Source organism: Rhinatrema bivittatum, chromosome 2, assembly GCF_901001135.1.
Source record: "Rhinatrema bivittatum chromosome 2, aRhiBiv1.1, whole genome shotgun sequence".
In the NCBI taxonomy this organism is placed as follows: Eukaryota; Metazoa; Chordata; class Amphibia; order Gymnophiona; family Rhinatrematidae; genus Rhinatrema; species Rhinatrema bivittatum.
This window is the reverse complement of record NC_042616.1, coordinates 256520731-256547220: the sequence shown is the minus strand read 5'-3', so window position 1 is coordinate 256547220 and position 26490 is coordinate 256520731. Positions and strand designations below refer to the sequence as shown.

Below are 26490 nucleotides of genomic sequence, written 5' to 3'. Positions count from 1 at the left end.
CACCTGCAAGTTCTTGGAGACACACTGGTGTGTCGCGACATACCGGTTGAGCACCACTGCTATAACATATGCAGTACCTAAACTGAACCTCTTTGAATTGTACTGAAGCAAGACAACAGAAGCATTTCTGTGCTATAATTTTCTAAAACCAGATTGTTGTTGGTCCAGCCAGAATGCTGTTCAGTAAAGTCAGATAGCTGGGTGAGCAATGCCGATTCAATAAGAACATAAGAAATTGCCATGCTGGGTCAGACCAAGGGTCCATCAAGCCCAGCATCCTGTTTCCAACAGAGGTCAAACCAGGCCACAAGAACCTGGCAATTACCCAAACACCAAGCAGATCCCATGCTACTGATGCTAGTAATAGTAGTGGCTATTCCCTAAGTAAACTTGATTAATTGCAGTTAATGGACTTCTCCTCCAAGAACTTATCCAAACCTTTTTTTAATCCAGCTACACTAACCACATCCTCTGGCAACAAATTTCAGAGCTTAATTGTGCGTTGAGTGAAAAAGAATTTTCTCCGATTAGTCTTAAATGTGCTACTTACTAACTTCATGGATTGCCCCCTAGTCCTTCTATTATCCGAAAGTGTAAATAACCAATTCACATCTACTCATTCAAGACCTCTCATGATCTTAAAGACCTCTATCATATCCCCCCTCAGCCATCTCTTCTTCAAGCTGAACAGCCCTAATCTCTTCAGCCTTTCCTCATAGGGGAGCTGTTCCATTCCCTTTATCATTTTGGTTGCCCTCTGTACCTTCTCCATTGCAACTATATCTTTTCTGAGATGTGGCGACCAGAATTGTACACAGTATTCAAGGTGCGGTCTCACCATGGAGTAGTACAGAGGCATTATGACATTTTCTGTTTTATTAACCATTCCCTTCCTAATAATTCCTAACATTCTGTTTGCTTTTTTGACTGCTGTAGCACACTGAGCCAATGATTTTTAAGTATTATCCACTATGATGCCTAGATGTTTTCCTGGGTGGTAGCTCCTAATATGGAACCTAACATCATGTAACTACTGCAAAGGTTATTTTTTCCTATATGCATCACCTTGCATTTATCTACATTAAATTTCATCTGCCATTTGGATGCCCAATCTTCCTGTCTTGCAAGGTCCTCCTGTAATGTATCACAGTCCGCTTGTGATTTAACTACTCTGAATAATTTTGTATTGTCCACAAATTTGATACCCTCACTAGCTGTATTCCTTTCCAGATCATTTAGATATATATTAAAAAGCACCGGTCCAAGTACAGATCCCTGAGGCACTCCACTGTTTACCCTTTTCCACTGAGAAAATTGAGCATTTTGACCACTCGCGCTTCCAGGCAGTTTATGTTCCATCCCGCCTCTTCCTTGTTCCATTGTCTCTGGGCCTTCAGTTCCCGACAGTGGGCTCCCCACCCTCTCAGGCTTGCGTCCGTGATGAGCAAGATCCACTTCAGTATGAATAGATTTATGCCTCTGCTTAGGTGTTCTTCCTGTAGCCACCAATGAATCTGCTCCCGAACCTCTGTCGGTAGCTGGAGGCAAATTGAGTAGTTCTGGGATTCCATCGTGTAGCGACCGCATATGGGCCCTTGCCCACAGAACAACTTCCAGAGTTGATGTCATGAGGCAGAGGACTTAATGGTAGTCCCATACCTTGGGGCGGACAGAAGTCAACAGCTTTTGTAAATGATCCTTTAGCTTCCTTCTTCGCAGAGGGGGAAGGTAGACCTTGTTCTGTTTGGTATCGAACCGGACTCCCATGTATTCTGATGACTGGGAGGGCTGTAGACAACTCTTGGTTGTGTTCACGACCCACCCGAGTTCTTGTAGTAAATTCTTGTCTCTGGTGGTCGCATGGCGACTCTCTTCTGGAGATTTTGCCCTGATCAGCCAATCGTCCAAGTAAGGATGTACCAGAACTCATCCTTTCCTCAGTGCTGCTGCCACTACCACCATGATTTTGGTGAAAGTACTGGAAACGGTAGCTAGTCCGAAGGGTAGCGCTCGGAATTGATAATGATGACCCAGTATCATAAATCGCAGGAAGCACTGGTGGTTCTGATGGACTGGGATGTGAAGGTAGGCTTCCGATAGGTCCAGGGAGGTTAAGAATTCTCCCGGTTGTACCTCCATTATAACGGAGCATAGGGTTTCCATGCAGAAGTGTGGGACCTTCAGGTAATGTTTGACGGCCTCGAGGTCCAGGATAGGCCGGAATGTTCCTTCTTTCTTGGTAAAAATAAAATAGATGGAATAGTGGCCAGTATTTTGTTGAAGTGTGAGCACTGGGGCTATTGCCTTCAGGCTGAGTAGTCTTGCTAGCGTGGTTTCCACTGCCAGGTCTCTTGGAGTGGTAGTGGCACGGCAATTTCATAAATTTGTCTGGGGGAATGCTTTGGAATTCCAGCGAGTACCCCTCTCGAATGATAGTTAGGACCCACTTGTCCGAAGTTATCTCGACCCATCTTTGGTAGAAGAGGGTAAGTCTGCCCCCTATGTCTTCTTCCTGTGGATGGGACTGCGTCTTCTCAGTGTGGGGTTTGGCTGGAGCCTGCCCCTGAGCTTGCTCCTCTCTTAATGTGCTTGTTCCGAAAGGGCTGAGACCTTCCTGAAGGACGAGGTGCTTGGGACTGTGTATTCTTGTAAAGCTTAAAGCGCTGCGATCCTCTGCCCTTGGTTCTTCTGGGGGAGGAGCGCTGATATGTTCTTTTGTTCCTGTCCTCAGGTAAATCGGGGTACTGGAGATTCACCCCATTTGTTGGCTAATTTCTCCAGTTCGCTCCCGAACAGAAGGGATCCTTTAAAAGGCATTTTTGTGAGATTCACTTTGGAAGACACGTCAGCCGACCAATTTCGGAGCCATATTGTCTTCTTGCCGCCACTGCGGCGATGACACCCCTGGATGAGGTGTCACGAGGTCTGCGGTAGCATCGGCGAGGAAGGAGACCGCAGGCTCCATCACTTCTCCAGGTGTGGTTGCGTCTCTGCCGAGGATCAAACAGGAATGTGCCACTAATGCACAGCAGAAAGCAATTTTGTAGTGTCATTGCTGATACAAAGGACTGCTTAAGGTTGGCTTCCATCCTTCTATCCTGGGCATACTTCGGTGCCACACCTCCCTCCACTGGGATCGTAGTGCGTTTTAAGACTGCACAGATCATAGCATCCACTTTGGGGAAACGTAGAAGTTCCTTAGCCATGGGTTCCAGCAGGTATAGGGCTTCTAGAGCCCTCCCCCCTTTGAAAGTGGCCTCTGGAGCATTCCATTCCAGGTCATTAAGTTCCTTAATGGGCTCCAACATAGGAAAAAAGCATGAGGCCTTACGGAGGTACACCAGCATGGGATTCTTCTTTGGTTCTGCTGTGGACTCCGTGCCTTGAAGACCCAGTGTCTTCATAGTCTGCTAGGGTTGGTAACTCTTCCTTTTGAAAGAATCGGAGCATGGTCTGGTATGGCTCCATCCCTGGGGGAATTTCTCCTTCTTCCAGAGAGTCGGTTTCGTCCTCTGAGTTATTTGGATCGCCATCAGAGAGGCTCTTGGTTTGGAGAGGCATATCTCGAGAAGACCAGGAGGTGCCGAGAAGGGCTTGTGCTTCCAGTTGGGTTTGAGTCAGGTGGGCAGCAGGGGCTGGTTGTGCCTGGACAAAGGTTTGCAGCCCTTTGAAAAATTCCACCCAGGAGAAGGTTCCTAGATCCATGTTGATCCCAGGAGTGTTGTAATGGTAGCCCCGGAGGAATTTTCCTGCGGGGGTGCCGAGTTGGAAATACTTAGGTCCAGGATGCCATCATCCATGGTACCGGATCCCTCTCCTGGCTGTACAGGGTCTTGATTTTGTTCTCCCTGGTTCTGTTCACACTGTTGGCACAGGAGGGATTCCAATTCAGGCTGAGAAAAGGAAGGGTCCCTTGGCTTTCTTGGATGGCGGTGCCATTATTTGTGCAAGTATAGGGCTTAGGCGCGGATGCGCTTAGTTGTGAGCGTTAGATGTGTAGAAGTTATGTGTATGAAGTGTGCACAAGTTGTGTGTGCGGGCAACGGAGTTTGTGCGAGCAACACAGTTATGCACCCAGTTGTGCGTGCGGCCTAGTTGTACGCGTCGCTGTGCGCACAACCCAGATGTGAGCACCCCTGTGCGCTCAAACCATAGTTAAGCACTTAAGTTAGGCGCTTCGGGCCTCCGGCCTGCCCCGTGTGTACAGTCGGTCGAAGGGGAAAAATGGCGCAGACGACCCTAAAGGCAAGATGGCAACCTCCCCCCCCCCCCCAGAGGGTCTCCATGTGTGTGGACCCTCGCACCAAATCGTGGCCTGCCCCAGAGGAGGGCTGCTCAACCCGATTTAAGCCTCGGAGGAAGGACAGTACGGCTGTTCGAGCCTTGGAGACCGGAGACTTAGAAGTAGAGGTTTCTACCTTACCTGGTCTCGGCGCTTACCGGTCACGTGCCGGGCGGTCTCCAGCTGCAGAGAGGGGAATACCTTCACCGCTGCGCTCGAATCTGCACCTGTTGCCTTTCAGCCACCCTGGAGGCTAAGTCAATGCCGGGAATCGGCCGGTGGACTAAGGCTCACCTCTGAGGGATATCGAAAATCACCTCAGGAAAGTCTTGAATGGGGGAGGGACCATTAGGTTTCACCGCAGAAGAAGCGGGGCTTTCTGCTTAAAGGTAAATTTTCTTTCTTCTTTCTTGTAAATGTTACACTATTCTCATTTGGGATCGTGTCCGCATCTGCTATGGCGATGGAGAAATACTGAAGAGCTGAGTATGCTGCACAGAAATATGTAGGCTGACGTCAGCTTTGAAATCTGACTCAGTCTCCCATCTGCTATTAGGAGAGCACAATACCCATTGGTCCTGAGTCCATCTGGCTACACGCTAGGAAATTGACCATTTAATCCTACTCTCTGTTTCCTGTCTTTTAACCAGTTTGTAATCCACGAAAGGACATTGCCTCCTATCCCATGACTTTTTAGTTTTCTTAGAAGCCTCTCATGAGGGACTTTGACAAACGCCTTCTGAAAATCCAAATACTCTACATCTACCGGTTCACCTTTATCCACATGTTTATTAACTCTTTCAAAAAAATGAAGATTTGTTAGGCAAGATTTCCCTTGGGTAAATCCATGTTGACTGTGTTCCATTAAACCATGCCTTTCTATATGCTCTACGATTTTGATCTTGAGAATAGTTTCCACTATTTTTCCCAGCACTAAAGTCAGGCTCACTGGTCTATAGTTATCCGGATTACCCCTGGAGCCCTTTTTAAATATTGGGGTTACATTGACTACCCTCCAGTCTTCAGGTACAATGGATGAATTTAATGATAGGTTATACATTTTAACTAATAGATCAGAAATTTCATTTTTTAGTTCCTTAGGATGCATACCATCCGGTACAGGTGATTTGCTACTCTTTAGTTTGTCAATCTAGCCTATTACATCTTCCAAGTTCACAGCGATTTGGTTCAATTCGTCTGACTCATCACCCCTGAAAACAAGCAATCTCTGGAACTGGTATCTCCCAAACAAAAATGGGAGAGAAGATATAGGGTGGTGATGAGCAATAATTACTGAGTCAGTGGTGAGCTTTTTTTTTTTAATAGCGGACAAACTGAAGCTTGTTTTAATGCTGTTGGCAAATATCCTGTACTCATCAAAAGATTAACAATTCTTTTAATAAACAGCCCTAAATCTTCTCTAATTGCCTTCAATAGGGTGACCGAACAAGGATTCAATTGACAATATATATCATTCAACTTGTTTATAATTTGCAAGATATGCACCAATAGGGTGACTTGAGCCACATCCTCCTTTCTCCTCTGAGCTATGTCCTCATTTCCCTTTTTGTTTCTTCTCTCACACTTGACAGTCTCAACCTTCTCTTCCTTCCCTGGCTAACAGAGTATAGTGCTTTACTGCTTGTAACTTCTGCACACAGTCCACTGATCTGCCTCAGTTTATGCCACATTGAGCTCATTAGATCTTGTATTCAATTAACACAAGATATAAGGAACCTTGTGCCACTCAAAATTTGTGAGGCTGATGGAATCATCGGACAGTTGGCAGAGGATATAAGTACTAAAAGTACCACACTTCCATCAGCTAGAGAGAAAAAGAGGACCTGAGATTGGGATGTGGGGAGGGGAGGGGAGGCTGGGTGGGTGGGTAGGAGTGAGAGAAAGAAGGCTCAAGGAAGGGTAAGAGTTAGAAAGCTTACTATTCAAACAGGATCCATTCAGTCCTAGCAGCCCATGTGAACTGTTTTAGGGTTGCATAAGCAGTAACATGTCAACCCTTGGATATTTATAACCTAAGGCTGTATTTTCAGGCAATGAGTTTGAGACTTTTTTTTTTTTTTAATTTAATCAAGACTGCTATGATTAACAATCAACTTGGGCCTTTTGTAGCTTTTCATAAAGATAGGCCTTCACAGAGCAATGAGCCACTATGGGATTCGTTTACCCATGTTTCAGCTGTTGAGATCAAACTGTTACCCCCTCCAATTTTATTACTATTCTCCTTCTCCCTCTCTCTTCCTCTCTCATGCTCCCAGGAAAATGGTCATTCTATTTCTAAGAAGCATGCCTACATTCATGATCTCTCTCTCATTTTCTCTTCATCTCCTTGCCTTAACTGAGACCTGACTTTCCCCTAAGAATTCTGCTTTAGTTGCTGCTCTCCATCATGGAGATTATCTTTTCTCCCATACAGCTCACACAGTAGGCAGCGGTGGTGTTGGACTGCTGCATGACCCCTCCTGTAGATTTCAGCTCCTTCTTCTACCTCAATCCCAGTCTTCTTCTTCAAGGCTCACTCCATCCACCTATTCATCCCACATCTCTGGGCAGCTGTCATTTATCAAACCCCTGATAAATCACTCTCTTCCTTTCTCTCCAACTTTGATTCCTGGCTTTTGTTCTTCCTTGACTCATCTTCCTCTTCCCTCTATGCTGATGATCCCTCTGACATATGCCTCAAATCTCCTTTCCTTAATCTCCAATACAGCTCTACCACCCCTACTCACAAGCATGGCCAATACCCCAACCTAGTCCTTTCCTCCAAATGCTGTCAATCAGATTTCTCCACCTGAGTTCTTCCCATCTCAGACCATCATCTGATAACTTTTACACTAAACCACCTTCCCCAACAGCCTCATTCAATCACCATAATACCTTCAGGAATCTCCAAGCTGTCGACCCTTCTATCCTTTCCTCTACTGTTTCATCTCTCCTTTCTTCCACTACATTGTATGAGTCGGTTGTCAAAGCAGTTTCTTCTTACAACACTATACTCTCCTCTGCTTTAGACACTCTTACTCCAGTCCTTCCCCATCCTCTAAGATGCACCAAACCTCAGCTCAACCCTAGAATTCACTTCCTATGTTCCTGTGCCTGCTCTGCAGAATGACTGCCGAAAATCCTGTGCCCAAGAAGACTTCATACATTTCAAATTCATGCTGACCTCCTTTCAGTTCACTATTGCACTTGCCAAGCAAGAGTACTATGTCCATCTGATAAAATCTCTTGCATCCAACCCATGCTGTCTTTACCACACAATTCCTACGTGCCCCTCCCTCATTCTCTGTCCAGACTATGGCTGACTACTTCCATGACAAGATTCACAAAATTAGTCCCAAGTTCTCAACCAGGTCATGTCTACCTCCTCCTCCTCTTCTCTATTCTCCGCCACTCTATATCCTCCTTTTCTGAAGTCACAGTGAAGGAAACTGCCCCTAGTCTCTCCTCTTCCAAACGCACTACTTGTTGCTCTGACCCCATTCCCAATGAGGTCCTCTGCTCTACCTCCACCACAGTCATCCCTTCCATCTGTCACAAACTCAAGCTATCACTTTACACTGCTACTGTTCCTGCTGCCTTCAAACATGCTGTGATCACACCACTCCTCCAAAAATTCACTGGACCCAACATGCCTACCAAATATCATCCCATTTCCCTCCTGCCTTTTGCTTCCAAACTATTTGAACGTGCTTATTCACCGTCGCTGTCTTGACTATTTCATCTCAAGCCATTCTTGATCCACTCCAGTCTGGTTTTTTGTCCTCTACATTCCAAAGAAAAGAGCCCTTTCCAAAATCTCTAATTACGTGTTCATGGCTAAAACCAAAGGCCTTTACTCAGTTATTATCCTCCTTGACCTATCTGCTGCTTTTGATACTGGTGATCACAACCTACTCCTTCATACTCTGTTCTAACATGGATTTCAGGATTCTGTCCTGTCTGGTTTCTCTTCATACCTCTCCCATCACACTTTTGCTTCTTCTGGCAGATCCTCCTCTACTGCCACCCCACTATCAATTGGTATGCCTCAGGGTTCTGTCTTAGGCCCTCTTCTTTTTGTATACTATTTTCTTGGCGCTCTCATTTCCTCTCATGGCTTTCAATACCATCTTTATGCTGATGATTCCCAGATTTACCTCTCTACACCAGAAATTTCATCAAGAATCCAATCTTAGATTTCAGCTTCTTTGTCTAACATTACTGCCTGGATGTCTCACCGCCCACCTTAAACATGCGCCTCATCTTCCCCCCCACCAAGCTCATGTCCCATCTTCCTCTATTTCTCTGGATAACACTGTAATCCTGCCAGTCCCCTTAGCCATAACCCTGGAGTCATAAGACTCTTCTCGCTCTATACACATCCAAAACACTGTTATAATGTGCAGTTTCTTTTTAAACAACATTACCAAAATCTGTCCTTTCCTTTCTGAATACACTATCAGAACCCTTATCCACTCTCTCATCTCCTTCCACTTAGACTACTACAATCTGCTCCTCCCATGCCTCCCACTGAGCCATCTCTCTAGACTAAAAACAATCCAAAATTCAGCTACATGACTTATCTTTTGCCAAAGTTGCTACACCTATATAACCCCTCTTCTGAAGTCACAACATTGGCTCCCTATCCATTCCCACATACAGTTCAAGCTCCTTACTCACATACAAGAACCTTCACTCTGCAGCTCCTCACTACCTCTCCTCTCATCTCTCTCTACACCCCTCCTGGTGCACTCCACTCATCAGGCAAGTCACTCCTATCTTTGCCCTTCTCCTCTATCACCAATTCCTAACTCCGTGCTTTCCACTCAAGAACATAAGAAATTGCCATGCTGGGTCAGACCAAGGGTCCATCAAGCCCAGCATCCTGTTTCCAACAGAGGACAAACCAGGCCACAAGAACCTGGCAATTATCCAAACACTAAGAAGATCCCATGCTATTGATGCAATTAATAGCAGTGGCTATTCCCCAAGTAAACTTGATTAATAGCCGTTAATGGACTTCTCCTCCAAGAACTTATCCAAACCTTTTTTGAACCCAGCTACACTAACTGCACTAACCACATCCTCTGGCAACAAATTCCAGAGCTTTATTGTGCGTTGAGTGAAAAAGAATTTTCTCAGATTAGTCTTAAATGTGCTACTTGCTAACTTCATGGAATGCCCCCTAGTCCTTCTATTATTCAAAAGTGTAAATAACAGAGTCACATCTACTCGTTCAAGACCTCTCATGATCTTAAAGATCTCTATAATATCCCCCCTCGGCCGTCACTTCTCCAAGCTGAACAGCCCTAACCTCTTCAGCCTTTCCTCATAGGGGAGCTGTTCCATCCCCTTTATCATTTTGGTTGCCCTTCTCTGTAGCTTCTCCATTGCAACTATATCTTTTCTGAGATGCGGCGACCAGCATTGTACACAGTATTCAAGGTGTGGTCTCATCATGGAGCGAAATAGAGGCATTATGACATTTTCTGTTTTATTAGCCATTCCCTTCCTAATAATTTCTAACATTGTTTGCTTTTTTGACTGCTGCAGCACACTGAGCCGACGATTTTAAAATATTATCCACTATGATGGCTAGATCTTTTTCCTGGGTGGTAGCTCCTAATATGGAACCTAACATCGTGTAACTACAGCAAGGGTTATTTTTCCCTATATGCAACACCTTGCACTTGTCCACATTAAATTTCATCTGCCATTTGGATGCCCAGTCTTCCAGTCTTGCAAGGTCCTCCTCCTGTAATATATCACAGTCTGCTTGTGATTTAACTATTCTGAATAATTTTGTATCATCCACAAATTTTATAACCTCACTCGTCGTATTCCTTTCCAGATCATTTATATATATATATATATATATATATATATTGAAAAGCACCGGTCCAAGTACAGATCCTTGAGGCACTCCACAGTTTACCCTTTTCCACTGAGAAAATTGACCATTTAATCCTACTCTCTGTCTCCTGTCTTTTAACCAGTTTGTAATCCACGAAAGGACATCGCCTCCTATCCCATGACTTTTTGGTTTTCATAGAAGCCTCTCCTGAGAGACTTTGTCAAATGCCTTCTGAAAATCCAAATACACTTGGATGCACCACTTGCTTGGAATATTCCTGACTGATGCATCATGCTCCTTCTCTTGCTTTATTTAAATCCTGTCTAAAAATCAGTCTTTTTGAGGCTGCTTTTAAATCTTGACCCAGATTATCCCTTTTACAACATTGCTTAATAATGAGAAATTACAAGTGAGATGTACCCAAGTTACTCCCGAATAGGGCAGGAGGCTGCCTGCGTCCAGTCAAAACCGCACGTGCAAAGGCTGCGTCCTCCTGGGCCTGCATATCCAGATGATAATTCCTGGAAAAGGTGTGTAAGGAGGTCCACATCGCAGCTCAGCAAATGTTGACGGGAGACAACAATTTCACTTTTTCCCATAACACTGCCTGTGCCCGAGTGGAATGAGCCCAAATCTGACTAGGCAATGGCTTCCCAGCATCCACATATGCAGCCTTGACTATCTCTTTAATCCAGTGAGCTATGATAGCCCATTAGGCTGGGTTTCCCTGTCTAGTACCTCTATGAAGGACAAACAGGCGATCTGACTTCCACAAAGGTTTAGTAACCTCCAGATACCTGACAATATGTCTCTTGACATCCAAGGGTCGAAACAGATGATACTCCTCTACATCTCTTTCTTTATCCAGAGAGGGCAGGGAGATGGACTGATTCAAGTGAAACCCAGCGACTACCTTTGTTAAAAAGGAAGGAACAGTATGCAGCTGTACTGCCCCTGGAGTCGCCTGGAGAAACAGCTCCCAGTAAGATAAGGCCTGCAATTCGGAAACCCTACGCACCGAACAAATTGCCACAAGAACACAGTTTTTAAAGTCAGCAACCTCAAGGACAAAGTACATAGCAGTCTAAACGTAGGACCTGCCAAAAAATACAAAACCAAATTAAGACTCCACATGGGGCAACGGAAACTGTAAAGGAGGAAGCTGTTTCATTCCTTTCAGAAAACATGCCAAATCAGGATGAGCCAACAAGGATCCACCATTTACCTACATAGAAACATAGAAATGACGGCAGAAGAAGACCAAACGGCCCATCCAGTCTACCCAGCAAGCTACGCACTTTATCCTTTTTTTTTCTTTTTCCTTTTTCTCTCACCCACCTGTTACTATTGGCTTCCAGTACCCTCCAGCCCTAATTCCCCTCCACCCCACCACCAATGTAGAGAGCAGGGCCGGATCTGCATCCAAGTGAACATCCAGCTCAATTAGGGGTAGCAACCGCTGCAACAAGCAGGCCACACCCCTGCCCCATACTCTTACCCACCCCTGGTTTTTTTTTTTTGTTTTTGGAGATGGCAGCCCTCCATCCTTCCGCTCCGAGAAGGTGGAACACCAACCACTGGCATCCCGCTCTGTGAATGCCTCTGTGGCTACTGCCGCTCCGTGCAGTGTTTTGCTGCCTCCTCTTTATTCACACCCTCTAGACTTGATGGATCCACAGTGTTTATCCCACACCCCTTTGAAGTCCTTCACAGTTTTAGACTTCACCACTTCCTCCGGAAGGGCATTCCAGGCATCCACCACCCTTTCCATGAAGAAATACTTCCTGACATTGGTTCTTAGTCTTCCTCCCTGGAGCCTCAGCTCTTGACCTCTGGTTCTGCTGATTTTTTTCTGACGGAAAAGGTTTGTCGTTGTCTTTGGATCATTAAAGTTTTTCAAGTATCTGAAAGTCTGAATCATATCACCCCTGCTCCTCCTTTCCTCCAGGGAGTACATATTTAGATTCTTCGATCTCTCCTCGTATGTCATCCGATGAAGACCCTCCACCTTCCTGGTCGCCCTTCTCTGTACCGCTTCCATCTTGTCTTTGTTGATACAGTCTCCAGAACTGAACACAGTACTCCAGGTGAGGCCTCACCAAGGACCTGTACAAGGGGATAATCACTTCCCTTTTCTTACTCGATATTCCTCTCTCTATGCAGCCCAGCATTCTTCTGGCTTTTGCTATTGCCTTGTCGCATTGTTTCGCAGACTTCATATCATTAGACACTATCACCCCAAGGTCTCTCTCCTGCTCCGTGCACATCAGCCTTCCCCCCCCCCCCCCCCCCCCATCGAATACAGTTCATTCTTCCTGACCCGTGAAACAGGCAAGAGTCACAACTTGTACCGTTAAGGAATTAAAAGCCAAGCTTTTATTGAAGCCATCCTGCAAAAAATTCCAATATAAGAGGAATCTTTACCAAGGAAGGAAAAGCACCTCGATCCTCACACCAGGCCTCAAACAGTCGCCAAACTCGCACATAGGCCAAGAAGTGGAGAACTTTCTAGCCCTTAGCAAGGTGGAAATTACTGCCACAGAATAGCCATGTTTCAGCAAGTGAGCCCTTTCAAGGGCCATACTGTAAGACAAAAATGAGTCGGATCTTCATGAAGGTCAGGTCCCTGCTGCAACAGGTTCTCGTGTGCCAGAAGTTGAAGAGGCGAATCCACCATGAGCCTCCGTAGATCTGCATACCATGGCCTCCTGGGTCAACCTGGAGCAACCAAGAGCACCAGCCCCCAGTGACACTCAATCATGCAAATCAATTTGCCCATCATGAGCCATGGAAGAAAGGCATATAACAATTTGTTTTCCAGCCACTCCTGCACTAGGGCATCAAACCCCAATGACTTTGGGATCTTAGCATTGCGCAGAGTAGCCAACGGTCCAGGAACGGGAAGACCCCAGCGATCCGGAATCAGTCGAAATGCCTCATCTGACAATGCCCACTCTCCTAGGTCCAGAATCTTTCTGCTGAGAAAGTCTGCTCTGACATTGTCTTTGCCTGCAATGTGCGAGGCTGAGATCATCCGGAGATGTACCTCCGCCCATTCCATAAGTTGATCTATTTCCAGTGACACCTGCTGGCTCTTGGTACCTCCCTGCCGATTGATGTAAGCCATGGTTCCTTGCATTCTCTGATATTATTCAGACTGACCGATCCTGCAGCCTGTCGCTGAATTGCAAATAGGCCAACCGGACAGCCCTGGCTTCCAGTTAACTGATTTTCCAGAGAGTCTTCTACACTCCAACACCCTTGCACCGTCAGCTCCTGACAGTGAGCTCCCCAACCTCGAAGACTCGCATACATTGTCAGCACCAGCCAGTCTGGTGGGGACAGGAAGACTCCTTTCTGCAGATGATTCTCCTGCAGCCATCACTGCAGTTGGGAGGATACCTCCATTGGCAGGAGGAGCTGAATCGAATAATCCTGAGACTGTGGATTCCACCGAGACAGCAGGAAGCGCTGAAGATGATGCACATGCACCTTCGCCCATGGCAACATGTCCAAGGTCATGTCATTAATCCAAGAACCTACAGGTAAGACCATACAGTTGGGCGCAGTGGACCTGAGCTAGCAACTTCTGAATTTGAGCTTCTGGTAGGAACACCTTGCCCTGCTGCATGTCGAACTGAACCCCCAGGTATTCAAAGTGATTGAGTTGGCTGAAGGCTGTTCTTGGCTAAGTTCACCACCCAGCCGAGCTCCTGCAACAGGAAAATCACCTTGCGAGTTACCAGGCAGCTCTCTTCCAGCAAATTGGCAAGAATCACCCAGTCGTCCCAATACGGGTGCACCATCCACTCTCAATGCTGCCGTAACTACCACTATTACCTTGGAAAAGTTCCTGGGAATGGTGGCCAGACCAAAGGGCAGTGCCAGAAACTGAAAGTGGCATCCCAAAATTGCAAGTTGCAGGAAGCGCTGATGCTCCAGTCAGATGGGAATGTGAAGATTCGCCTTGAACAGATTCAAGGTGGTCAGGAACTCTGACTGCACAGCCATTATTACCGAGCGCAAAGTTTCCATGCAAAAATGCTTCACTCGCAGATGATGGTTGATGTTTTTGAGGTCCAGGATGGGAAGAAAGGAACCTTCCTTCTTTGGCACAAAGAAATAAATGGAATATTGCCGTGTACTTTCTTGAGACACAGGCACTGGGACCACAGCCCTCAGATTAAGGAACCTTGCCAACGTAATCTCCTCCACCTACTTCTTCTGCAGAGAGTGGCAGGGAGACAATATGTCCCGAGGAATACTGCGAAACTCCATTGCAGATCCGTCTCGTATCACCTCCAGGACCCATTGATCCCATGTGATCTCGATCCACCTCTAAGAGAGAAAGAGATGACCCCCTATCTCTTGTTCCCAGAGGTGGGTCGGCAAATCTTCACTGGGGGGGGATCAATAGGGTCCACCACATGAGCCTGCACCTCGTCTGGGCTGTCGGGGACAAAAGGACTGAGACCTATTAAAGGGCAGAGTCCTCTGAAAGGTCGCTCCTCTATAGGGTCGAAAATGCCAGGATCCTCTAGCATGACCTCTCATAAGGGAGCGCTGCCCCAACCTCTTATCTTCCAGCAAATGAGAAACCAGAGATTTGCCCCACTTACTGGCCAGTTTCTCCAAGTCGCTGCCAACAAGAACAAGCCGTGAAAGGGCAATTTGGTGAGATTAGCCTTGGAGGTTGCAACAGCTGACCAATTCCTCAACCATAACTGGCGCCTGGCCACCACAATCGAAGCCACCGCTCTCTGGCCAAAGTGCAGACCAAATCCCAAACTGCATCAGCCAAAAAAGCAATAGCTGATTCCATGACTGACCTGGGATTTAAGCCAAAGACATCAAACAAGAGCGAGCCACCAAGGAACAATAGAAGCTATCTGCAAAAACATTGCCACAGCGTCAAATGCCTGCTTAAGGATAGTCTCAATCTTTCTTTCATGAGTATGCTTCAAGGCCGCTCCTCCTTCCAGGGGAATAATGGTCCGCTTGGATTCTGCACACACTAGTACATCTACCTTCGGGAAACGTAAGCGCTCTCTCTTCACCAGTCCAGAGGGTATAGGCCTTACAAAATCTGACCCCTTTTGAAATTAGCCTCTGGGGCACCCCACTCAAGATCAATTAATTCTTGAATAGCTTCCATCACAGGGAAAAAACAAGAGGCTTTACACAAGGAAACCAAAATAGGATTTTTTTTCGGCTCAGAAACAGGATCAGCCCCAGGAACTCCAAGAATAGTCAAGGTCTGGGAAATCAAGGCTGGCAGTTCATCCCTGTGAAAAACCCATAACATAGTTCTATAAGGTTTGAATCCAGATGGGGATTTCCTCATCCTCAAGAGGCAGGATCAGCATTATCATCTGTGGAGTCCAGATTGCCAGCCAGAAGAGCCGCTATCGCTCAGTGGTTACTCCGGTGCGAAGCCGAAGGGCCAGGCAAAGTGCCCACCTGTGCATCTGCACTAGGAGCATGGGATGGAACAGAGGACTGTGCCTGAAGAAAAGGTTGCATCCCCTGGAAAAATTCTACCCAACAAAAAAATAGAAGCATCCAGACCGGAGGTATTTGAGGAGTACTCACTGAGCGACCATCCCCTGCAGGGAGTTACAAAATCAGGGGCCCCACCTGAGACATCTTTACACAGACCCATTTCCAGCTGGGAAGAACCAGGCTTAGCGAAATCAGAGGAAGATAAGTCACCCTGAGTCTCCAAATAGCAGTGGCACAATTCAGCAGGCACTTCTGGCTGAGACGCCAAAATATGACAAGCAGTGCAAAGAGAGAGGCGCTTGGGCTTCTTAAGCCCTTAATCAACTTCCCACACAAATCTATGACATATTCTCGATCCCCAGACCTAAAAAAAAGAGGAGGCGGACTTCTTCTTGCAGCTAAGAAAGGCCTAAAGATAACCCTTCAACAATCAAATCTAATTTCTAACCTAGAATGTGCGTATTTCAAATCCAAACAGCTCCAAATATGCCTTATCTACGCTCCTCCCAGAAATCTCGAATCCGACCCATCTCCCCTCATAGAATACATTGCCAAATACATCAACTATGACTCCCCTGCATTAATAATGGAAGACTTCAACCTACATGTAGACTCAGCTATACACTCCACCAACTGTGAAACACTCCACCAACTGTGAAACTCTCCTATCATCGCTTCGACACATGGGCTTCAAACAGATCATTAACAACCCAACTCACAAAGCAGGCCATACTCTGGACCTGATATTCGTGAACGAAGGCATTTCTCTGTCATCCTCCCCAACATGTACACCTGTACCCTGGTCGGATCATCAAATCACCACCACGGTCCTCAAGACAGCAGACACCCTTCCCCCTTCCTTCCCTAAAACCACAGTTCATTTCAGGAAACCCTGCTCTTCAGACATCCTAACTAAAACATCTTGTCAAGGATCTGCCACAGCTCGACCTCTCAGATGCGAACACAGCCATCACTTCATGGCATTCTATCACCAACAAAGTCGCAGACCGAACCTGCCCCCTAACCACCAAGGTGCTTCACAAGGCCCAAGACAACAGAAAATCTTGGTTCACACCCGAACTGAAGGCTATCAAACTAGACCTCAGAAACAAAGAACATATTTGGCGCAGAAAACAACTCACAGAATACCTGGAGGAACACAAGATCCTGGCACTATCACAATATGGATTTTGTAAATCCCTAAACACGGAATCCCTTCTGATCGCTCTCACGGACTCCATCATCTTAAGCATGGACAAAAGACAACCTCACCTACTCATTCTCCTTGATCTTTCTGCAGCCTGTGATAAGGTCAACCATTCAATCCTTCTAGACCGGCTCGTTGACATTGGTATCTCTGGTACCGCTCTCACCTGTTTCCGTTCATTTCTCAGCAACAGATCATTCAAGGTAAAAATCAATAACAAAGAATCACACCCAATCAGCTCTAACCTGGGAGTCCCTCAAGGCTCCTCCCTCTCACCAACCCTCTTCAACATTTATCTTCTTCCTCTTTGCCTCCTCCTTACCAAGCTGAAAATTAAGCATTACATATACTTGGATGATGTTCAAATTCTCATCCCTATTAAGGAGTCTCTACAAAAATCCCTAAACTTCTGGGACAGTTGCTTCCAGGAAATTAGCTCACTCCTCTCTAAGCTTAACCTAGTCATCAACAAAGACAAGACCGAATTCCTCATCATCTCCCAGGAAGACAACCTCTTTACTAGGGAGACAGCCACTCTCCCAGAGGGTCAGCCACAGGAAGACAGCCACTCTATCCCGAACTCCCCTTCAACAATACCGAACAACATCAAAAACACGTCTTATGTAAGAGATCTAGGCGTGCTCCTGGACAACCAGCTGAAACTCAAAAGATTTGTAAACAATATGACTAAGGAGTGCTTCTTCAAATTACAAGTTCTTAAAAAGCTAAAACCCCTTCTGCACTTCTATGGTTTCCACCTGGTTCTGCAATCATCCTCACCAAAGTTGATTACTTTAACTCATTGCTACTCGGGCTCCCTGCTGTCACCATTAAGCCACTACAGATGTTACAGAACTCAGCCGCCAGGATCTTGACGAACTCAAAAAAGAGGGACCACATCACGCCCATCCTCTACAACCTCCACTGGCTCCCCATCAAATATAGAATTCTCTACAAAGTCCTAACCATCATGCACAAAACCTTACATAACCTAGCCCCAATTGATCTCACCGTCCAGTTTCATAATAACAACTCCACCAGACCGATTAGAAGAGCATACCAAGGCATTCTTTTCGTCCCCCAAGCTAAAACCTCTCTAAGGAATAGGGCCCTTTCCACAGCAGGTCCTACTCAATGGAACTCTCTCCCACCAGACCTCCGACAAGACCCCTGCCCAATTTCCTTCAAGAAAAAACTCAAAACATGGTTATTCAGCCTTGCGTTTCCAGAACCCGCATGTTAGCCAATACATTCTCACCATAGTCTTAACATATCCTAATTCTCCTTGCAAGTATGGCATGTTATAATTTCGCTCTCAAATCCGCTCTCATAGTCTCTAAACACCCTTGTACCCCTCGATAAGGGCCACAGATACCCTCTGATCTTGTTTTTTCAGGTCTTTTCTTCCTCTTCAAGCTCTTTGGCACTTCATCTATCTTCCGCTCACCCTTAATGATACCTAGCCCAAACTAATTAATGTGATCGATGGCTTATTTTAACTTTACTGCTATGTAATTCAAATTGTTTACGATGCTATTTAACGTTCATACTATTTTACTCAAAGTTTTTTTTAGATGTTTCTTGTTCTATGTAATGCTCACAGGCAAGTTTATTGTTTCAATGTAAACCGGTTTGATTTGTATCCAATGCAAGAAGATTGGTATATAAAAGCTAAAAATAAAATAAATAAATAATAAATAATAGCCGACAAGGCGCGTAGCGGCAGCCGGATTTTTTCTTTAATATAGGTGCTTAATTAGGCGACCAAAAAGAAATGCATCCAATAGTTATGTGTGCCCACCTAGGAACTCAACAATGTGCCTAAAAGTTATGCACGCACACCCAGGCGGCCAATAGGAAGGTGCACAAAAAAGAAAACATACAGTGCCAGAAGTGGGCTGATGTAAGCGCGCAGCCAATAAGCAGCTCTTAACGTGGGTGCTCAAAAGATAAGGCTTTACTGTGCATCCAAAACCTGGGCACACAGCGAAATGCACACACCAAACCAACTAGCCTGTAGAGGGCAGTCTATTAAAGTGCATGAAAAGCCGTTGCGGCCTACCACACAGTGTGCAGCAAAAGCCTCGAAGTGGGACCTAGCCTAGAGAGGCTGCTCAACCTGCTAGGCTGCCCACATCACACAACCTCCCACTGAGCAGGACGAACGTCGGAACTGCACGCCGAGCATGGAGACCAGAGGGAGGGGGAAGCCCTGCAAGTAAACCTCCCACTAAGTCTCTAGTTCTTTTTTTTTTTTCTCTTACTGGAGCTCAGCCTTAACTGGCTGAGCACAGAGACGATCTCCGGATGTGAGGGGAGAGGGCGTTTGCCATCACCGCTGCGCTTGGCCTCCAGCACCTATTGCATTTCAGCTGCTCAAGTAGCTAAGCCCATGCTGGAAAACCAGCTACCAGGCCAAGGCAGATCTCTGAGGGACAACGGAAATCACCTCAGGAAAACTCAACTGGGGGAGGGACCATTTTGTATCACTGCAGGACAGCAGGGGCGGTAATTTTCTTCCTTAATTCTCCTTCTTAAAACTGAAGCAATCCCCAGTGTGGAAATGCATGTCCACCATCTACTGGAGACAGAGAATATTGGCAGGCTGAGGTCACTGCAGGGGTCTAAGTACTGTGATGTCAGCTTGCTTATCTCCATCTGCTGGTAGGAGTGCATAACCCACTTGATCTGGATTCATCTGACTGGACGCTAAGGAAATGAAATTCCCAAAGTTTCTTTTGCTCTGTATGTTTATCTTCATTAGACTGTAAGCTCTAATGAGCAGGAACGGTCTTTTATATGTTTTTTGCACAGCGCTGAGCGATGCTATAGAAGTGTTAAGTAGGAGGAGGAGTTGGCAAGGGGCATGGAGGTTGTCTGTGCCAGAATTATGAGTTTTTTCACACCTCATAGGTTGGAACTTCAACTGCTAATCTTATAGTCTCACGATCTGCAGCCAGCAAGTTTTGAAAATGCTGGCAGCACACATACAAGCAAAAGCAGTGCATACAAGGATTTTAAGTTCTGTGCAGCTTTGAGGGAACACTGCTTACAAATAACAAGATTACTAGTTTGGTGGCAGTCAGGTCAAATCTACTGTTGAAGTCAGGAAAAGGAGAGAAGTGTATTTCATTTATCTATTAGTGAAGAGCATGAATCAGAGCTACTAGTGTTAAAGTATTGCACTTACTGCTTAAATGTATTGCAGCTCACTATTTTTAATCATTGGTCTCAAAGTGCAATGAAATATTTTGAAAAAAAAACAAAAAAAACTTGAGTTAAATTTTTTCATAGAAAATCTTATACCATGTGTAAAAAGAACGATAATTTCAATATGACGACACTTATCTTTTCAATACTTATGCAAAATTCCACTGAAAGAGCCCTGTATCTGCTAAGCCCACACCAAGCCAAAACTGAGCTGCAATACATTTAAGTGGTAGGTAAAATACTTTAACCCCATTTTACTGACTCTTAAGTAAGTTTTAGCAAGCTCTCTACATTTAGGAGAGTCTCAAAAGCAATTTTTGTGGTGTCACCTTATTTTGGTGGTAATTTTGATCGTATACTTTTTACCACTGAAGACTGTTTAGGCATTGGCATTTTGTTTTCTGGCTGTAATAAGCCTTTTATTTCTCTGTGTAAGCACTTGGGGTTTACCCTCATGAAACTGTAGATTAAGTGTTTCAGAGGGTGCGCAAATAAGGCAAAGAGGAGATTGACATATGGGCAGTTTTTGGCTACAGTGACATCAGGTGCTATTTGTTCTGAGCGTAGTTTTGCAATCTTTTTCTACAGTGCCTGCGTATCCAAAAGGCTCATGCATAAAAGTGTGACCAATGTATTCTATAACTCTGAGCTTGATGGGCCCCAAATACTTTATTATCCATTTCGCCATTGTTTTGCTTCCTGCTCGGTCTCTTCCCCGGTTCCAAATATATTTTCTTTTTTTCCTAGCTTTCCAAAAGAACTTTCCATAGACTCTCTTTTTAAGAGAGATCCTTGTGGGTGCCTGAGATAAAAAGTGACTAAGCCAAGGTCACAAATGTCATTGGAAAAGAATATGGATCCAGGTCTCCTGGCTCCCAGCCCACTATTCTAACTAATAGTCAACCCATTAATTAAAAGATATATTCAGTGATTCTCAACATTTGTTGATTCTTGATCCAAATTAGCAGCGACTCGAATCTAAAAGCCTATGGTTGTGATGATGAAACAACTTAACATCCTCATGCCATAGGTAAGCCTCCCAAAGCCACCAGCTGAGCAAGCATAATCATTGCCCTTCAGGAGCTTAGCTCACATGCTCCCACAAAGATATGGCAAGCATGCTTAAGAACATAAGAACATAAGAAATTGCCATGCTGGGTCAGACCAAGGGTCCATCAAGCCCAGCATCCTGTTTCCAACAGAGGCCAAAAACCAGGCCACAAGAACCTGGCAATTACCCAAACACTAAGAAGAACCCATGCTACTGATGCAATTAATAGCAGTGGCTATTCCCTAAGTATAATTGATTAATAGCCATTAATGGACTTCTCCTCCAAGAACTTATCCAAACCTTTTTTTTGAACCCAGCTACACTAACTGCACTAAATACCTTCTCTGGCAACCAATTCCAGAGCTTTATTGTGCGTTGAGTGAAAAAAGAATTTTCTCCGATTAGTCTTAAATGTGTTACTTGCTAACTTCATGGAATGCCCCCTAGTCCTTCTATTATTCGAAAGTGTAAATAACCGAGTCACATCTACTCGTTAAAGACCTCTCATGATCTTAAAGGCATTATGACATTTTCCGTTCTATTAACCATTCCCTTCCTAATAATTCCTAACATTCTATTTGCTTTTTTGACTGCTGCAGCACACTGAGCCGACGATTTTAAAGTATTATCCACTATGATGCCTAGATCTTTTTCCTGGGTGGTAGCTCCTAACATGGAACCTAACATCGTGTAACTACAGCAAGGGTTATTTTTCCCTATATGCATCACCTTGCACTTGTCCACATTAAATTTCATCTGCCATTTGGATGCCCAATCTTCCAGTCTTGCAAGGTCCTCCTGTAATGTATCACAGTCTGCCTGTGATTTAACTACTGCTTCTTTCATTAATAAACCATGAAAATGTTGAAATGGTGCGCAATCGTCTAATTCTTTTGAAAGAGATTGGCACTGAATATTAAACTCAAAGGCCACCTACACACAAAATCTAGAAAACAAGGTAATTACTTCTTTTATCATAGCTATCTGAAGTTAGTTACATCTTCTAAGCCCTAGAAAATTGAAGCAGCTCTACTAAGTGTGGAATACGTACTGTAATTTCAGGTCATAATTTAGTTTCTAGTGTCCATATCTTATTTTTACATACATTTCAGCTATAGGTTATTTTTGGATTTACTTTAGGGGTTTTTTTTGTTTTGTTTTTTTAAACACAATCAGATTGCATTGTTAGTACAGCATAACTAATACCACACATCCACTGTAATAATTACACATCGGTCAATTTCACTGAAGGTCACTTGAGACAACAACTACAGTATGCAAGTCATGCTGTCATTGATCTTCTCAGCTTAAGTGAATTATAGAGTAAGCAAAATTAGTTTTGTTTCATTTTAACTCAAGTATACTATAGATATGCAGTTTATAATAGCAGAATCTCACCAAACTGGTTCTACTATTACTACATCCAAGGGCACAACTTTAAGTTGACAAGGATGAGCTCATCATGCTTTGCAGGCTCTCGGGGAAGAACTTTGTACTTTCCAAGGTTTCACTCATGAAGGACAACAGTTTCCTTAATAGAAAGTACACATAGCAATTGGCATACTCACCCTATATCAAATAAACTTTGTACTGCCAACTCAGTCAAGTAGGAAATCCTTTAAGCTCAGGCACAGCCATGTTCAGCTGGCATACTATCTGATTAGTTCAATGTTTTACTTCATTATAGTGAGCATTACCCAACAATCATCACAAATATAAGCTAATTGTATAGATGCCTATAAATCACCACATTCATTCACTCCTTTTTGTGTCTTTCTTAAACATACTTTTCAGGATCGGATCACTCCAGTATATGGAAGGTACTCCAGACAGGATATAATAAGAAAGAAGCATGTGACTCAATAGGAAAACACACGCCCCTCATTCAAATTAACAGCTAAGGAACAGGGTCAGAGCTTTTTCATAGCAACATTAGAAAGAAAGGTTCTTCCTGTCCTGAGACAGGCAAGGGAAACAGGGCAGAAAAAAGAAAAAAAAATTGACAGTTACCCATGCACACAGACATACAGAAAAAGAGACAATACCAGACACACAGAGCTAGAGGAAAAGACACTACTAGAGGAAGCACCAGCAAGACACAGAAAAGCTGCCAGACACACACAAAGAGACAGTGACAACCAGAGACACACAAACACTGCCAATTACACAGAGTCACTGCCAGTCAGGCGGCAGCCAGAGAGACACATATACAGAGACAGTACCAGCTAAGGAGACACTATCAACCAGAGAGACACAAAGACACTGCCAACCAGACACACGTACATATACATACACACACACATACACAAACTAACCAAATGCACAGAAAAACTGACAGTCAAAGACACGCTCCCAGTCAGACACAAAGAAAGAGAGACTGTCAGTCAGATGCACTACAGCACAGTAATGGAGAGAGAGGGGAGACAGACTCACACAGACAGGGGTCAGATGAGGACAGCAGGTAAGGCAGGGACACGAGACGCCGGCGGCCAGCAGTTCCTCACCCAGCTCTATGGCAGATTCTGTTTCTGACCCCCTCTGCGTCTCTCCGCCGCTCCCGCTTTCGGTTTCTGGGGCTTACCCTCCACTTCCTCGTCGCTTTTCTCTCTTCTCATCGGAGATTCTTGAGTTGCGGCGGGAGCGTCCCCTGCTGCTGCTGCTGCTACGGAAATCGATGGCCGCCGACCCCCGAGCTCCTCTCCCCGGAACGGGAGGGAGAGTAGCGGAGACCCGGCGTCTGCACGTTACTACAGCCAAGCGGCGAGCGCGAGCTGGGAGGAGGGGGAATTCCCGCAGGCAACGTCACGAGTACACGTAAAGGCCCCGCCCCCTCCCGGAGTCTATTTCAAGGTTCTGGGGGTGGAGGAGCGGCCGAAGAATTTTTTTATTTTTTTTATTTTTACTTTTGTCTGTTGCCCCCTGGTGGCGGCACCAAAGACTGAAAAAAGAAGGGAGGGCTTAGCTAAGTCTTTTTTTTTTTTTTTTTTTTACAGCAGTAGGTAATTTAAGTGTATTACTACTTGTGGGTGGGATCTCCTGTACCATCCCCTCAACCAGTGGAGGAGCACTAACCACGAAGTCTCCGGGTTTCTTCTGCCCTGGAGAGAAAAAGCAACCTTTCTGAACGCTAAAGGCTGTGCTCTGCCAGAAAAAAAAAGTCCAAAACTGAAAGTAGACTAAGAGGGGAGTGTTTCCCAAGGAAGGGGAAGGGGAGAGACCCTTAGCAACTGTTAATTAATTAGCTTGGTGTTGCGCCACCTGTGTTTGTCTATGGCTTCTGCGCGCGGGGGCGGGGGGAGGCGTAGCGGACCACGGGGAGAACTAACGGTACAATTGGAGCAGACCTTTGTTTTAAAGAAAGGAAACAAGGTAACTAAAACAGACTTCCTGACGGTGACGGGGATTAATTAAACCAGAACCTGGAGATGCAACGGGAAAAGAAACCACAAAAAAAAAAAAATCCCACAGCAAACTTAATTTATTTATTTTATTTTTGGTTTTTTATATACCGATCTTCTTACATTGTATGCAAATCAAATCGGTTTACAGAGAACAAATTAAAACTTGCTTGGTAGCATTACATAAAACAGAGGAACTATTAAATAACAAATAAAAATAAGAGAACATATAAGAACAATAAATACCATGGAATTTGAAGATATTCCTAAATTATACAGATGCCTGGCAAGAGGCTGATGAAGTAACCTTAAATAGTTAACTTACATGTGGATGAAACGAAGTAAATTGTGCAGGGAGGATAGGCAAAGGGAGGACAAGGGGGAAGGAGGGAGACACAACTAAACAGCAGATATGTGAAAAAGGAAAACATAAGGGGAGAGGCCAGCTCAAGGCAGCCTTCTCCTCTCCCAGGTGTTACCTCCGTACTGATTTTGCTTTTCGAGGCTGCAGAATTTTATGATCCTGCCCTTGTGCCCTGGCAGAGATCCCATTGGGCTGCAACTGAAATAAGGGAGCTGGAGTGGAGGTAAACCAAGAAGGGGAAAGTCAAAGGAGGGTGCTGCAGCCCTGTGTGAGAGGGGAGGAGGAAGGGTTGGCCCAGGGTTGCCAGGTAGTCATGAAAGAACAAGTGCTATTTACTGAAAACAACTAGCCCAAATGACTGAATTAAAGCTGCTTTTATTAGATTGTATTTATACACAGAAAACACTTAAAAACTTTAGTGAGTGTAATGGAGGAAATACAGTGGCTTGCAAAAGAATTCCACCCCCTAAAATGTCAGATTTGTGTGGATTACAAATGACACTTAGCTTGATCTAGGTAATATGTATTTAGTCCAGTTCTTGACTTTTGCCATAGTAGATCAAAACCTTTCAAAACAATAGCAGCCAATGACGGGAACAGCAGGTATGGACAGGCTTTCTTTCAAAGGTTGTCTTCAGCTGGGAGAATTTAAAAAAATAAAAATAAAGACATAATTATATGAAATCAAAAGTGAAGGTGCCTTGAGCACCCAAATTGGAAGTACAGGTGTGCGTTCATGCATCTTCGCCGGCGGGGGCTGCTGGAAGCTGCCTCGCGGACAGCACCTCGCAGGGAGCGCCCGATCCGCCCCGGGCTGCTGAAGCGGGAGAAGGAATGCTGAAAGAGAAAGTGAGACCGGCACCCATGGACGTTGCCAGGGCAGGTGAGCGGGGGCTGGGGGAAAGTTTTCTGTCTACCCTTACCCCTGCCTCTAACACAGGGGTAAGGGTAGGCGGTAATTTAGCAGGTTAAAGATGTGGCTAAACTGTAGGTTAAAAAGGCGATAGTCGGGGCACACATTACTGAATGGGAGGGAATAGCTAATCGGAACGTTTACATATCATTTACATGCCGCGGGCGGAAAGGGTTACCCGTTGATTTAAAGAAGCGGTAAGGATGGGTTAAAAGGGATAGTGAATCGTGGGTTGGACTTACGCGGCCAAATTGTGGGTATAAAGCGGGTTAGAAATGGGGTAATCGTGGCTGCGCTTTACTGTATCGGCCTGTTAATTTGGAAAAATCGTGAAGTTCAAGTGCCTATGGTTCCCAGGTGGGGGCCCTTCCTCCCCACTCTCATATGTTGAAAGGAGCAATGTTATTCGTCAGCTTCTTGCATTATTAACCTTACCTTCCAATGTACTAGGCGAGCTAGGGTGCCGTCCATTAGGGGGCACGAGCCATGTGAGGCTGCAAGAGGCGGCGGCAAAGAGGAGTGGAGAGTCAAATCTCCACTCCTCTTTGTTGCTGCCGCTCATGGACCAAAAACCCAAGAGGAAGGAGTCGGGTCCATGACCGGGGGGAGGGGGGTGCATCACAAGGCAAAAGGTGCCTAGGGCACCTAATCCCCTTGCACTGGCCCTGCATATCACTTAAAGTGGCAGCACCACTAATGGACTCTGTGG

General features: G+C 45.2%; 1 protein-coding gene across 3 annotated transcripts in view; it reads right to left on the bottom strand.

Moving 5' to 3' along the window:
• Positions 1-24049, bottom strand: part of AZI2 (5-azacytidine induced 2) — a 137113-nt gene extending 113064 nt beyond the window's left edge. Inside the window, exon 1 of one of the 3 annotated variants that reach the window (XM_029589425.1) lies at positions 23611-24049. Coding sequence is in view for 1 of the 3 variants with exons in the window: in XM_029589423.1 (XP_029445283.1) it covers positions 23688-23721 (34 nt within the window). In the remaining 2 variants the exon portion in view is untranslated. The remainder of the gene's footprint in view (positions 1-23610) is intronic. The other 2 variants (XM_029589423.1, XM_029589424.1) reach the window with 2 other exon arrangements.
• Between the last annotated feature and the right edge of the window lie 2441 nt (positions 24050-26490).